Source organism: Microcaecilia unicolor, chromosome 2 (assembly GCF_901765095.1).
Source record: "Microcaecilia unicolor chromosome 2, aMicUni1.1, whole genome shotgun sequence".
NCBI lineage: Eukaryota > Metazoa > Chordata > Amphibia > Gymnophiona > Siphonopidae > Microcaecilia > Microcaecilia unicolor.
The window spans coordinates 306,469,580-306,486,107 of record NC_044032.1 but is presented as its reverse complement, the minus strand read 5'-3'; the positions used below and the strand labels follow the sequence as shown (position 1 = coordinate 306,486,107).

The 16,528-nt window shown below is 41.9% G+C and overlaps 1 protein-coding gene across 2 annotated transcripts in view; it reads right to left on the bottom strand.

Annotated features, from left to right (window-relative positions):
- The window catches only part of PLPPR1 (phospholipid phosphatase related 1), a 456,773-nt gene that overhangs the window by 79,518 nt on the left and 360,727 nt on the right, over window positions 1-16,528 (bottom strand). For both annotated transcript variants that reach the window (XM_030194307.1, XM_030194308.1), the window contains exon 5: window positions 9,325-9,575. In XM_030194307.1, the coding sequence (XP_030050167.1) occupies window positions 9,325-9,575 (251 nt within the window). The remainder of the gene's footprint in view (window positions 1-9,324; window positions 9,576-16,528) is intronic.

Below are 16,528 nucleotides of genomic sequence, written 5' to 3'. Positions count from 1 at the left end.
GCGGGACCGCTGCACGACGAACTGCCCACAGATGAAAGGGTTGGTGAATCCTTTGATTAGCACCGGCGAAGGAGCGTTGACACTCTTGGACCTGGAAAAAATAACTCCAATGCCCCAAATTATTCAACCACCAAGTCCAAAGGAGTGGAGGAGTAAGTTAGAGACATATGCTGAAACGGAGGACGTTTACAGCAGAACCCGAATCGGCGGAACTACTCCTAAACACCTAAGAGAAATCAGCTTGGAGTTTTTGGCTCCCATGGAGGATACATTGAATACCATCTGGAAGGCGCTTCGGGACCTAACGGTGGCAGTAAATAATTCTGTTTCAGATATAATTTTATTAGAGTTACATGGACAATTTAACTGAACCCTTTGAGAGTGAAAAATTGATACAGCAAATGATTCTACACAAGCAAGAAGTGGTTATGATTTTGAAAATGATAATAGACCAGAAACTTTGAATAATAAAATGAATATTATTATAGATGATTAATATCGAGATTATTGGTTTTCCCAGAGTTCCGGGTATGACTCCTAAAGTTTTCCTCAGAAATATTTCCTCAATTATTACTTTAAAAGGAGTGAAGCCTGTGAAAACTAGGATTACTTTAATCAGTAGGATTTGAATTAGAGACTTAAATATATGTATTGTTAAATAACTTCTGGGTTTTAAAAGAGAGAGAATGTAATCAGATGTATTATTTCTAACTAATATTGGACAATACATATGTTTTCAATGAAATGATTTGACTATACACTGTATTGGCCTTGAAGAAGCCAACCAGATGATCAATGTGGAATAATGAATTAGACGAGAAATATCTGGGGATAATCAGGTTAATACCACGGGGGTTTTTTTTCTGTTTACTGTTTAATTGATCTCCTTATCTTGTTTCACTCTCCCTATTTAGTAGTCTAAGGAAGAGAATAGAAATACCTGACTGAAATAATTCCTATATATTACTTTCTCTGTATTTCTGGCAAGTTGTTTTATCGCTTGTAAAAATTTAAATGGTTATAAATAAAAAATAAATTAAATAAAAGGTCACATATGCTCAATGATTTTTATCCACCAGTTATGAGAGTAGATTTACTAAATCAACAATTATATAATATTAACCCAAATATAAATGAGGGTAATAAACTTCTAAAAAAATGTGCATGTGCTAATAATAAATATCCTTTCATATCAAATTGCGAGCTTGATTCACACCAAGAGCCTTCAGATTCGGAATAAGTCCTATGAACAGATGCTGTGTATTATGGAACTGACACGGGCTGCGTATTGGCATTCAATGCCTGCATCAGGGGTCATACAACATAAAGATTCCAAAAATGAGGTAGCCCAGTCTCAGGCTTCTAGTAATGATAATAGACTATTAGCATTACTAGAAGCCCAAGACTGGGCTACCTCATTTTTGTATTCTATATCATGCAGCGCCTAAATTCTAAGTGGCATAGTTGAAAATGGACATGGCCATGTGCAGGGTATGGACATTTCTAAAATTTATGTGCATTATTATAGAATACACCCAATCTGTGCCTATTTTCAGCATCAGGATTTACACCAAGTAAAAGTGGCCTAAATGGACACAATCAAATTTGGTTGTGTGAGCCACTTGGTGTATTCCATATACCGCACAGAAATTTAAGTCTATTCTATAAAATTTAGGCATACTTTAGAGAATATGCCTAAGCATTTTTTTTATCATTTATTTAAAATGTTTCATTTTACAAGGGTCACTTGCAAACAGTAATACAGAGATGACTGTGCATTAATACAATATTAGAAGAAAACAATCTCAACTAGATAAATGAATTATATACAATCTTTCTCTTTCTTAGACCACAAAATAAATAGGGAGAGTGAAACAAGACAAGGAGATCAATTAAACAACAGTAAACCAAGAAAATGTGGTATTAACCTGATTATCCCCAGTTATTTATCTGAATCATTATTCCACATTGATCATCTGGTTGGCCTCCTCAAACCCAAAACGGTGTATAGTCAATTAATTTCGTTGGAAACATACTTATTGTCCAAAATTAGTGGAAACAATACACCTGATTTCATTTTTCCCCCTTTTAAAACCAGAAATTATTTAACAATACAAACACTTGAATCTCTGATCCAATTCCCACTGATTAAAGTAATCCCAGTTTCACAGGCTTCACTCCTTTTGAATTAATATACTAAGATGAATCATTTCAGAGGAAAAATACTTTAAGAGTCATACCCGGAACTCTAGGAAAACAACAATCTTGATATCAATCATCTGTAACAATATTCATTTTATTCAAATTTTCTGGTCCATTAACATTTTCAAAATCTTAACCGTTTCCTATTCCTGTAGAACTTCATTTATTGTATCAATTTTTCATTCTCAAAGGATTCGATTAGATTATCCATGTGGAGTGGAGGAGTGGCCTAGTGGTTAGGGTGGTGGGCTTTGGTCCTGGGGAACTGAGGAACTGAGTTCGATTCCCGGCACAGGCAGCTCCTTGTGACTCTGGGCAAGTCACTTAACCCTCCGTTGCCTACCGCATTGAGCCTGCCATGAGTGGGAAAGCGCGGGGTACAAATGTAACAAAACAAACAAACTAATAAGATTATATCTGAAGCAAAATTATTTACTACCACCATTAGGTCCTGGCGCGCCTTCCAGATGATATTCAATGTAACCTCCACGGGAGCCAAAAACTCCAAGCTGATAGCTCTTACGGGTTTAAGAGTGGCGCCGCCGACACGGGTTCAGCTGTAAACGACTTCCATTTCAGCATACACTCCTCCACTCCTTTGGACATGGTGGTTAAATGATTTGAGAGCGATGAAGTTGTTTCCAGGTCCAAGAGCATCGACGCTCCTTTGACGGTGCTAATCAATGGACTCATCAACCCAGTCATCTGTGGGCAGCTCGTCGCGCAGCGGTCCCACACTTGCTGCACAGGGGACAAAACACTGGCCATCGGCGGCTGACCCCCCCATTGTCCCCTTCCTCTCAGTTAAGGTAACTGCAGGTGCAAAGAGGAAATTTCAAGTAAACAAAGACAAAACTTCAGAGGACAGCTGGGCCATTGAGCGTACGAGCTTCAGGTCACCATCTTTCCACTCTCCCTAGTTTGGGACACTCTTTGTCTGGTTTCTCCTCAGGGGCCTGTCTGATATAGGTAACCCTTCAGCATAGCCCTCTGAGTCATTGAAACATGGAAGCCCCTCCACCACTGCAAGGTGGTGTCCCTTCGGAGGGGTAGGCATATTTTTTATGTGTGGATTATTCAGGCGTCATATATGGAATCTTGCTCAAAGCAGTTAACTATGTATAAATACAGGCAGAGAGAGCAGCATAAAGGTTAAAGAAATCAGGAAGAAGAGGGGAAGGAGATAGAGAAAAGGTGTTTTTCAAGGCTTGTTTAATAGTGATGAGGGAAGGGACATTCTGGATATGGAGGGGGAGGCTGTTCCACAATTTAGGACCTAAATAACTGAAAGCAGTGTCATGTGTGGTGGTAAGACGAATCTGCGAGGGTGAGGGAAGGGTAAGTAGGCTATGATCGGCAGAACAAAAGAAGTGAAGGGGAATGTAGGGGACAAGGAGGTTGTGGAGATAGGAAGGAGCAAAGGGGAATCTGGATTTGAAGACGAGCATGAAGATCTTAAATTGTATGCGTGCAGACAGTGGGAACCAATGTTCAGAGACAAGTAGAGGTATGACATGATTCAATCTGCGAGCATTGTGAAGAAGTTTGATGGTGGTAGATTAGACAAGTTGTAAACGCTTAAGAAAGAGTAAAGGAAGACCATCATATTGACCATTAAAGTTGTCAGTGTATGAGATAATGAGATCCAGGATAAGGGGAGTGAAGTGAAACAGTGGGAAGCAAAGGCCGGGAAAGTACACCCAATGAAGGGCAAAAAGCGAGGCACAGAGAACAGCATTGATTTGGGGTTTAAAAGAGAGAGCCAAGTCAAAGATAACACAGCAAAGCTTAATGGAGTCTTTGAAATGGAGTGGAAGGCCATTTAGCTATGGTGGAGGAACACGAGTTTCATGAGAAAAAGGAAGGAGGATGGAATTGCACTTAGATGTGTTGAGGAGAAGGAGGTTGGGCTTTAGCCAAAGAGAAACCTGGGGCAGACAAATATTTAAAAAGGTGAGGAATGTATTATCAGAAACTTGGCAGACAATTTGGATATCATTCATATAGCATAATGGAGTGCAGCCATGATCTTGTATAATAGTGAGGAGGGGTGAGAAGAAGATATTAAATAGGGCAAAGGATAGACCCTTGGAGTATGCCAGAGGATAGTGGAAGGGAAGCAGTAGTGGAGCGACTAAAGGAGAGTTGATACAAGTAAACCATGAGAGCACAATACCGGAGTCAACAATAAAAGACAGACGGTGGAGGAGAAGCGTATGATCCACCAAATCAAAAGCCAAGAATAGATCCAGGGAGATTATAATGACATAGCAGTGGTGATCATGTGAGGTGCGGATAAGATTGTGAAGAGCTACCAGTAGCGTCTCAGTGCTGTGATGATAGTGGAATCCAGACTGATAAGGGTGGAGGACATTGCTGTGTTCAATATGTTGAACCACAGCTTGTGCTGTGTGTCGTGAAAGTACTTGCATATATTATGTTGGTAGAAAAAATAAGAGCGAGCCTGACTACTGATTGGAAGTTTCATTCCAGTTACGGCATCACTGACAAGCCCACCGATCCACATATTTGTAGCATTGCCTGTAATATGATAACAAGAAATATGGCTGCACTAGGCCCGCTTAACTAATTAACATTTTGTTACAAGAAAGGCAAATGACTATTGATGGTAATCTGCATAACACTCTGAGGCCACTATTATACCTAAAAATATCATATTTAATAGAGATAACGTTGAGGGGAATAATTGAACGGCGCCGGTGAAATACATGGCCGACGATGTATTTTGAGAGTTGATGGAATACAGTTTTTTCAATAACTTTTGGGAGAAAATGCAAGTTGGAGACCAGGCGGGAGTGACCAGGAACAGAGGGATCAAGAGAAGTACATAGAGAGGATATTTTTGAACTAAAGTGTTAAGCGAGAACTTCAGTAGAGGATCTGGCCGACTACTCTGATAAGAGTGAGGCACAAGTGAGAGAACAATACACACTGTAAACTTCACATGAGGGACAGAAAGTGGTAGAAATGCAGTGATGAAAATAGGAGGCCTTTGCCTTCTTCAGTTGGTAATTAAACTCTCTATGATGAGAGCAGCAGAGTTGAAGATCAGCAGGGGATTTTGTTATTTCGTGTTCTGATGTCTTCCCTTGGGCAGGTATTAGTTTCTGCTGGCTTCAATGTATCCATATATGCTGATGACATAGCTATCTTGCTACTGGCTGTTCAAACTGTGAAAAAGAGTTCAGCTAGGATGAAAGAGTGTATCTCCCTTCTTGAAATATGGATTAATTCCCACTCTCTGAAGCTAAATAAGGACAAAACTAAATTTTTGTTCTTAGACCAACTAGACGAATTATGGAACGATAGTTTGCTTAAACCAAGTGGTCAGAATTTTGTTTTTCAGGAAAATATTAATTTAGAATCACATGTTAATTTTCTTATCAAGAAGAATTTTCTTCTGTTAAAAAACTTAGAAAAATCCATAATATGTTTGACATCCATGCATGTGTGTCAAACATTGCACTTTGTTGTGCAAAGTTTAATTCTCTTAGCTTTGAATTATAGTAATAGTCAGTGTGCTTTTCTAGCAAAAAAAGGTGCAGGTTCTCAAATGCAAGGTCACCCTTCAGGGTTGGGGTGATCGCTAGGGAACCCCCCACAATAGCCAGGCCCCCTGCAACCAGTCACAGAATCTATGACAAGGCAGAATTTGTGTGTAGATCCTGAGCTCTTTCATTAAAACTTGGGGTCTATGGGTCAATTTTAGCAGACAATGGAAAAGGTGCCGGTACTCAGCACCCCCAAGTACCCCCTCAAAAAAAGCCCTGGTAATAGTTTATGTGCAGGAATGGATATCAAAATAATCTTTTGAGAAGAATCCAAATAATTCAGAATACAGCAGCACATTTGATTTTCTCAGCTCATAAGAGTGATTGAGTTATACTTTTGCTGCTGGACCGCCACTGGCTACCAGTGGAGGCACATGCTCAGTTCAAGGTGTGTACAATGTTTTTTAAGATCTTCTATGGGTTAGCACCATCTTATCTGACCCACTTGGTTCAAATTGTTATTAAAATCAAGGGCCTTTGAGATAATTTCTAACTTCACTATCCTACTCCTAAAAGGATTAAGTCCAATACTAGTTTTTTTGGCCAGTCTTATATCAGGTGCCTGCCATTTGGAATTCTATTCCATTAAACATTAGAAAAATCACTAGTTATGCTCTTTTTAGGAAAGTTTTAAAAACATTTCTTTTTAAGAAACTTTTAGCTTAATAGTCTATGACGTATTGTTTGCTCGCAGGCTATGCCTGTTTTTCTTTATTGTGATCCTCACTGAGCTCTCAGAGTAGTTGCAGAATACAAGAATCAATATAATGTAATGTAGTGTTCTGCGCCATATATGTTTCTCTCTCCATGCCTGATACTTTAAAAAGGTGCAAACCATTGTTAAATTAAGACTTATGTTGAAGAGATAAGGGAAAACAAATCTGAGAGGGGCAATAGAATTGAAAGCAGTAAGAAGAGAGGAATGCCATCAGCTGACCTGGGCATCAAGAGTTTTATCACCTAGGTGAGAAGAAAGATGGAATAAATCATGGGAAAAGGAATCGGGGTCAATTTGTTTATTTGATCTAGCCCAATAGCCCATGTTCAATGACCTGAGAGGCTGGTGGAAAGCAGAAGATCAAAGATAAGAACATAATTATCAGACCAGAAGAGGGGAAGGAAGACAAGGAAGAAAACTGAATCAAATAGCAAATAGGAGAGAGGATAAGATCAAGAATATGGCCGGCTTGATGGGAAGAAAAAGTCACCCATTGCTATAAATTTAATTGAGACAGGAATGAGAGAAAACCTGAGACCCAGAGATCTGTAGGATTGTTTAAATGAATGTTAAAATCACCCAGGACCATTAAGTTGGGATAATGAATGGAGGTATCCATTAGAGACTGGAATAACATATTCCAGGATTCAGGAGGGAGAGAAGGAGAACAGTAACACAGTAAGGCCCCTGTCTACAAAGCCACACTAGCGGCTGGTGGTGCAGTCCTGCCAGCACACAGCCCAATTATTTTCAGTGGGTTGTGTTGGCAATGCTGCATGGCAGCCACTAGCATGGTTTTGTAAGCAGGGGGGTAAGATATGCAGAGGGGAAGGAGCAAGGAGTTTCAACAAAAGGAGTTCGGGAAAAGAAACAAGAGTTCTATGACCTGCATAGTAGAGGAGAAGGTAACTGCCAAACCATCTCCTCTTTTTGTGACTCTGGAGGTGGAGAAAAAAATCATAACTGGGATGACAGACTTGATCAAGTGATGTTCATCACCCCTTTTTAACCAAGTCTCAGTTAAAAAGAGAAATTGAACTTTGATATTAAGCAAAAAAATCTTGGCAAAAATAGCTTTTAGAGTGAAGAGAACAGTGCATTTTTTCTAGCGACAAAGGTGCTGGTACTCAAATGCTGAGCCACCCTTCAGGGTTGGGGTGATCACTGAGGGACCCATTCCACAATAGCCAGGCCCCCTGCAATCAGTCACAGAATCTATGACCAGGCAGAATTGGTGTGTAGAGCCTGAGCTCTTTCATTAAAACTCGGGGACCATGGGTCAATTTTAGCAGACAATGGAAAAGGTACCGGTACTCAGTACCCCCAAGTACCCCCTCAAAAAAAGCCCTGGAAGAGAACGGCAGTTAATTAAAGTGGACATGATAGGTCTGACTACAGGAGGAGGCACCACCGTTGGTTTAATGTAATGAAGAGAGCATATCTGAGATGTGTGTTGAAAACATTGAAAAGGAGAAGGTCAATAGCTACAAATGACTGGGATGGCATACGCTTCAAGAATGTGAATGTTGGTTATGCGATCCACTTAGGTATTAGCAGAATATAAATTAATAAGGTGCATCTGCACCTTGAGCATTGCGTTCAGTTCTGGTCGCCATATCTCAAAAACGATATAGCAGAATTAGAAAAGGTTCAAACAAGAGTAACCGTAGGGGTCAGCGCTCATGAAAAAGATCTGGGTGTCATTGTAAATAATATGCTGAAATCTGCTCAGTGTGCGGCAGCGGCAAAAAAAGCAAATATGATGCTAAGAATTATTAGGAAAGGGATGGTAAATAAGACCGAAAACACTATAATGCGTTTGTATCGCTCCATGGTGCATCCACACCTTGAGTATTGCGTTCACTTCTGGTCGCCGTATCTTAAAAACGTTATAGTGGAATTAGAAAAGGTTCAAAGAAAAGTGACCAAAATGATAAAGGGGATGGAACTCCTCTCGTATAAGGAAAGGCTAAAGGGTTTAGGGCTCTTCAGCTTGGAAAAGAGACAGATGAGGGGAGATATGATTGACATCTACAAAATCCTGAGTGGTGTAGAACAAGTAGAAGTAAATCAATGTTTTACTCGTTCCAAAAGTACCAAGACTAGGGGACACTCAAGGAAGTTACATGGAAATACTTTTAAAACAAATAGCAGGAAATACTTTTTCACTCAATGAATAGTTAAACTTTGGAATTCTTTGCCGGAGGAGGTGGTAATAGCGGTTAATGTATCTGGGTTTAAAAAAGGTTTGGACAAATTCCTGGAGGAAAAGTCCATAGTCTGCTATTGAGACAGACATGGGAAGCAACTGCTTGCCCTGAGATTTGTAGTATGGAGTGTTGCCACGATTTGGGTTTCTGCCAGGTACGTGTGACCTGACTTGGCCACTATTTGGAAAACAAAATACTGGGCTAGATGGACCATTGCTCTGACCCAGTATGGCTACTCTTATGTTCTTATGTAAACCATAATAATAGCATTGCCAGATAAATGAACTTTGCTGACCTTGAGTGACCTCCTAAATATCATCCAGTTTTACTCGGCTCACATACAACATATCTAAGGCATACCACTTTGAAGAAGTTGAAGCTGAAATTTTTCAATATATTTGGGGACCACCCTAGTGCAAATGATCTCAAGTGCGTCTAGCAGCAAGTTCCTCAACACCCTCCATGAGCTACAGATTTGACAATATGGTACCTGTTCAGTAGAACTATTAAGATATATACTCACTTAAAGTTAACTAACTTCTAGAATAATTGTATAGTACTTTCAAAGGTGTTATACAATATATCACTGCTATTGTATTACCTGGAAAGATAATATACTCACTGTTGCATATAAAGCTGAGTAAATGCTTAAAGCGGCATGCTTGGATGGAAAGGATCGTCTTGCCTTGTCGATCACTTCTGGGTCACCAGTGCAGATATTCCCATTGTTAATGAACTGATGGTTAGCACGGCAGTCAGTACTGGTGTAATTGGGTTTACATACAGTCAGGAAATAAGGAGCCAAGTTTCCAGTCACTACTTGACCAGCGTTAACAAATATGTCAGTGGCAAAAAGTCCAAAAGCAAAAACGCCTAGTAACAAAAAAAACAAATGAAAACATTTTTAGACATACTTGAGAAATACAGAAGAAAACATTTGTAATGTATGCCTTTTGCTGCCCATTTGATTGATCATTCTCTTTCTTCTTTGTTACTTGTTTTTTTCATGCATCGCCAAAACATGTCCTTCCCAGTTTTTGAGCATCTGTAACATCTGTCCATTCCAAACTACCCAAGCATATAAAATTCTTCCTCCCTCCCCCCTCCAACAGTTGTCCTGACTTCAGGGCCGTGCCGATGCGGTAAGCGAGGTAAGCGCCGCAGGGGGGCGCCCACCTCTGGAGGGCGCCGCCGCGGAGCTTACCCTCGCCCCGCCGAGGCCTTTAAATCTTTTGGTCGCCCCGGGTGTCACCAGAAAGGGGGGTGCCGCCGCTCCCGCTGTCTTCATCCTGGCACCCCCCCCCCCCCCGCACCAGCCCTTTAAATTTATTTGCCGACGCGATAGCGAGCGCAGCACCTCGTGTGGAAGTAAAGGAAGCGGATCCGATCATCTCATTGGGCCTTCCCTCACTGTCCCGCCCTCCTCTGACGCAACTTCCTATTTCCTCTAGGGCGGGACAGTGAAGGAAGGCCCAATGAGATGATCGGATTCGCTTCTTTTACTTCCACACGAGGTGCTGCGCTCGCTATCGCGTCGGCAATTTCTTTTTAAAAACGGGTGGCAGGGAGAAGACGAGGCAGGGTGAGGGTGGGGGACAGATGGGGTGACCGTGAAGGTGGGGGAGGACTCGGATAGCAGAAGGGACTGGGTGGGAGACAGATGGGGTGAGGGGGACTCGGATGGGCAGAAGGGACTGGGTGAGGGGGACTCGGATGGGCAGAAGGGACTGGGTGGGAGACAGATGGGAGAAGGGGCATGGAGCTGGAACTGGGGTCTGAAAAGTGAGCAGGAGGGAGAATGGGGTCATGCCTGGGGCAGGGGTGGATGGGAGAATCAATGGATCTGGAACTAGGAGCAGCCGCAGGTGGGAACTGGGAGCCGAAAAGAGGGGGCAGTGAGAGAGGGGGGATAGATCCTGGATGGAATGGGGAGTGAGAGGGAGGGCAGACCCTGAATGGATGGGAGGGGGAAAGAGAGAGGGCAAATGGTGAATCGAAGGAGCAGAGAGAAAGGGCAGACAGTGGATAGAAGGGAGTGAAAGAGCAGAAAGTGGATGGAAGGGGGCAGAGATAGAGGGCAAATGCTAGAGGGAAAGGAGAGAGAGAGGGCAGATGGTGGATGGAAGGGGGAGAGAGAGATGGCAGACTGGGGCAGATGGTGGATGGAAGGAGCAGAAATAGAGGGCAGATGTGGATGGAAGGCACATTAGAGAGGGCAGACACTGGAGAGCAGAGAGAGAGCGAAGACAGATGCTGGATGGAAGGAAGACGGTGAAAAGAAGATGAGGAAAGCAGAAACCAAAGACAACAAACTGTAAATATATATTTTTATTATTTTGCTTTAGGATATAGTATTTTAGCTGTGTTAATAAATGTTTATAAATAGAACATGTAAATAAGGTAATCTTTTTATTGGACTAATTTTAATACATTTTGACTTAACTTTCAGAGAACAAAACCCCCTTCCTCAGATCAGGATAGGATACTGTAACAGCACTATACTGTATTGACCTGAGGAAGGAGATTTTGGCCTCTGGAAGCTAAATGTATTAGTCCAATAAAATGGTATTATTTTATTTTCTGTATTTGTTTTATTTCTATTTGTTAATTTGTAAAGTGGTGATTGGTATTTGTTAGTTTTTTCAAATTTACATCTGCTGTCTTTATATTTTGCACAGTACTAGGGGACAGTTTCTGTTTCTGTGGTGTTGCATTGTATACAGAGTCTGGCATCAGGGGTTCAGTTTAATTTTTGTCTAATAGAAAGTTTATGATTACTTATTCTATAGTGGATTAGGGTGTATCTATTTGTGAAAAGACATGGCTTTCGGTTGGCATTGACTGTGCAGGATCGACGATCTGTACTAATCTGTCTGTTTTCGTTTTACAATAGGTGAATTGATGTTCTAGTGCTCACTAGTGTTTAAGATGCTTTCCTTTCCCTTGTGTGACTCGTAGAAACGACTGCTTATGGTATGGTAAAATTGCTCTATAGGTCGTGAGTGTTTTGTATTCTCGGTATGCCTAGTACTGGATTTGGGGGGGGGGGGGTGTGGGTGTTAAACAATGACCGGCCCCGGGTGTCAACTACCCTAGCTACGCCACTGCTGCCGACGTCTCCCTTGCCTTGCACTCGTTGGTTCCCTCAGTGTCCTGCCTTCTTCTGACGTCAGAAGAAGGCGGACACTGAGGGAACCAAGAGCGCAAAGGGAAGGGAGACGTCGGCAGCGCTCCGCTTTCACTGATGCTGCTGCGACCGGAAGTAAAAGATTTAAAGGCCCCAGGGTGCGGAGGGAAGGGCAGAGAGGCATGGATGGGAGGGCAGGGCCCAAGGAGAGGACAAATTGCTGGAAGGGAAGGGGAGGGGAGAGAGGATTGCTGGCTATGGATGGAGGAGGGAAGGGCAGAGAGGGACAAGGATGGACATGGGGGCTCAGGGAGAGGACAAATTGCTGGAAATGGAGGGGAGGGGATAGAGGAGGCAAGGATTGCTGGCTATGGATGGAGGAGGGAAGGGCAGAGAGGGACAAGGATGGACATGGGGGCCCAGGGAGAGGACAAATTGCTGGAAATGGAGGGGAGGGGAGAGAGGAGGATTGCTGGCTATGGATGGAGGAGGGAAGGGCAGAGAGGGACAAGAATGGACATGGATGGGAGGGCAGGACCCAGGGAGAGAGGAGAAATTGCTGGAAATGGATATAGAGCAAGAAATGAAGAAGAAAGGAGAAAAGTAAAGAAATAAATGGAAAGGAAGCCCTGGAAATGGAGTTAAGAGGACATATAGCAGCAGAATCAGATACTGGACCAGCATGATTGAAAAAAGAAAGTCACCAGACAACAAAGGTAGAAAAAAATTATTTTATTTTCATTTTAGCGTTTGGAATATGTCCACTTTGAGAATTTACATCTGCTATCTTATTTTGCAATGTATAGCAATTTGTTTCTAAGAATATTGCTGACAATTCCTTTCAGTGTGGCAAGTGGTGAGCGATCATTTTCATGGGGGGGGGGCGTGATCATTTTCACGGGGGGGGGGGGGCGCCAACTGATAGTCTGCAGGGGGGCGCCAGAGACCCTAGGCACGGCCCTGCCTGACTTGCCCCAATAGTTATCTGTATGCCAGAGCTGAATATTAGCCTTACATGGATCACTTTTGAATCTGTTCCAACCCCCTCAGCACTATCCAGTTACTGCTAGTGTGAGGAGTAAAGAGTTTTTTGCCCATCGTACAGAAAATTTCATTGAAAAACCAGACATTTATCCCTAGATTCCATATATGCTGCCAGAGTCTATATAGCTTGCCTAGAGATCCGAGCCAAAATCCAGGCGTATTCTATAACAACGCAGGTAACTTAATTGGCTGAGATAATCAGTGTTGATAACAGCACTTAACAAGCAATAATGAGCACTAATTGACAATACTTAGAATTTATGCACACAACTCAAGCATATTCTGAAATAAATTAAGCCTAAATTCTAATGCACACAGTTGAAAAGGGGCGTGGCTATGGCAGGGAAATGGCCATTTCATGGGCATTCCAAAATTTAAATGCATAATTATAGAATATGGCCCAGTGTGTATAAATCCATGGGCAGGGATTTACGCCATGTTTTCATTGGTGTAAATGGAGGCATGTAGTTAGGTTCTGGGATATCAACTAAGCAAATTCTATATACCGCTGCTTATAGAATAAACAGGGAGAAATGTTTACTGTGTAGATAGAATCTAGCCCATGGTGCCTACATTTGTGTGCCAAAATCTGGGTCCGCTCCCAAGATGTGCATCCAAATTAATTTGCAAATGAGTCAATTAACATCAATAATTATGTGCTAACAACCAATTATTGGTGTTAATTGGCACCCATTAAAATTTGCACACGCATCTGGCTGTGCACTATTCTATAAGTCATGGTGTCTAACTCAAATAACATGTATCTCAAAAGGGGGTGTAGCCATGGGAGGGGCATGGGCGTGTCAGGAGCATGCCACACAGTTATGCACATTTTTACAGAATACTGCCTCAGTGCTCCTAACTTGGGAGCAGCCAAAGTTTGAACGCTATTTATAGAATTTTTGCCCATATGGATAATTCCACTGAAAATATCAGGCTAAGAACCGCTCCTACCCAAATACCTGCCACTGAATATCAGGGCTTTAGCTATAAGTTTCTCATTCTTTTCTTGACTGGGCATCCTCTGATTCACCTTCTTGAATTCCAATTCTCCTGCACTCTGCTCCCCATCTTATCTCTGCTTCTTCTAACTTTCCTTGTGTGAACGTGAATCCCTTTTTACAGTGACATATATATATATTTTTTTTATGTTTAAATTTGTTTATTAGTTTCATTTAATACAAAGACATCATCTTTGATAAGATACTACATTATCACATGTTTACAGAGGAAAATCATTCAAAAGGAAATACTAATAATAATCTTAGTTTTATAGTTGTTGTAGGAGGTGGAAGGCCTCCAAATATTTAATATACAGAATTCATTTTCTCATATTGGACAGAGAGGAATGAAGGCTTCTCTCCTTCCAAATCATGAGAAACAGAGCTTGCTGGAATAGCAATTACACTTTACCTCCCCCCTCTTGCCAAGCCAGGTGAATTGTAAAGCTGAATTGCCCCCAATCTCACCCATTAAGTGTGACTGGTCTCAGGGAAATTCAGGTGACAGAATTCTTTTCCCATGCCTCTTGGAAGTAAGGCTTCTTCAATCCAGGAGAGAATTACCTTCTTTTCAACTATGTGGAGACATAGCAGGTAAACACCTTGCAGAAGAGATCAAACACTGTGTCTCTCTCTGAGAAACAAACACTGTGGAACCAAGTGGTAGTGGTTTTATGACAGGCAGCAACATGCCATAAATTGACAAGAGAAACCTAACACCTCTATAGCAACTGGAAGCAGTAAACTTTTGTCTCCTCTTTTAGAATAGGGGAGATATTAAATTAAAGGTTTAAGAAAGGTATGTCCAAGACACGTGGACAGCAGACCAAATTCATCTTCAAAAGGAAATAGAAACAGATGCTATATATGTCTTTATTGTCAGGAGATCCTGCCTGACTATGGTATGCTAATTAAGGGGGGTGTGACAACCCCTCCCCCTTGTGCTCCCTTTTTGTCTTGTAAGGGAAAAGAAACCCTATATAATATTTCTCTGCCAGATAGGAGGTTGGGCAGTGTACATCTCTTTTGGCTCCCAAGCCAGGGAGTCTGAAAGAATGTCCTGCTCCCGCTTTCCATTGCCATTTCCATTTCTATATATGTTCTCATTTCTGTCATATTCTAGACTATACTTGAATATTTTCTTATTTTTTTATCCTAATCTCTGGATAATTAAATAAACCTGTGTTAACCCCAGGAAGCGCTTCCTTGATCTCTTTTTGTCTTGGTTACAGTCTAAAATAGTGCTACCAGTTGTCTGGTTCTCTTAAGATATCGATTGAGAGGAATTGTATTGTGTAAGTAGTGCTGACCGTGATTAGAGACTCTGGAGGCAGCACGAAAAAGCACAAACATAGTCCACAAAATAGTCAGGAATTCAAGATAGTTTAAGAAAAAAAACCCAATGGAAGTTGGAAAGTAATCATTCAAAGGCCTTAATTATGTGACCTTTCTTCCTCTTAATTATGTGACCTTTCTTACAGTGACATATTCTTATGAAGATTTTTAACATCCTTTTTTCATATATGTTTGCTGTTTATATCACAATTCTTTTAGACAATTTTCATTTAGTGAATATAACATTAAGCTGTCTGGGATGACACTACTGCCATACTGTAAAGCATATTTTCTTTAATGATAACAAAGGTCTCAATTACATTGGAGCCGACTCTGTGGGTGCTGTGGGTGCTTGAGCACCCCCAATATTGAGAAAATTCCTTGTATGTGTCCAGGGAGGGGGCATTTCCATTGGGCTTAGCACCCCCAATAATTTTGAAAAGTTGGCTCCTATGATTACAGCACCTGTGATTTATGATGATCTATAGGTTTCCAGGTATACTGAAATTTTCTATTGGCCTATTTATTATAGGGAATTGACAAAGTATTGATCAGCAAATGGCAGTGTTCATGTATTAACATTAAAAAGGCTATATTGTAAATTAAAGCATAACACGTGCTTGTATTAACATTAATGGAAAAAAAAGCTGGCCAAATGCAAGCAAACTAACAATGAACTGTGTTGCATTCAAATCATTTTCTACTAGTCCAAAGGTTTAATGCAAAATAAAATTTTTTTTTCCATTTTGCTCACCCCTTTTTCAGTAGTAGCTCAAGGTGAGTTACATTCAAGTACACTGGATATTTCTCTGTCCCAGGAGGGCTCACAGTCTAAGTTTGTACCTGAGTAGGGTTACCATACGTCCGGATTTCCCCGGACATGTCCTTTTTTTGAGGGCATGTCCGGGGTGTCCAGTGGATTTTGCCCGCGCCCACGTTTGTCCAGATATCTGGACAAACGTGGGCGTGGGTGCGGGCAGGCGCGTGCGTGCGGTGGGCATGTGGGCGGGCGATCGGCACCGTGGGTCTGGTCTCCCGTCCCCTCCCCTTCCTTACCATGTTCCCTGGTGGTCTAGTGACGTCTTCGGAACAGGAAAGAGCCCCCTCTTTCCTGCCCGGAGCGCTGCCTCCCCTGTCCATCATCCTTTTCGGTCTGGCTGGGGATTCAAAATGGCCACCGAGAGTTGAACTCTCGCGAGGCCGCTTCAACTCTCGGTGGCCATTTTGAATCCCCAGCCAGACCGAGGAGGATGCAGCAGGCAAGGGCAGGCAGCGCTCCGGGCAGGAAAGAGGGGGCTCTTTCCTGCCCCGAAGAGAAG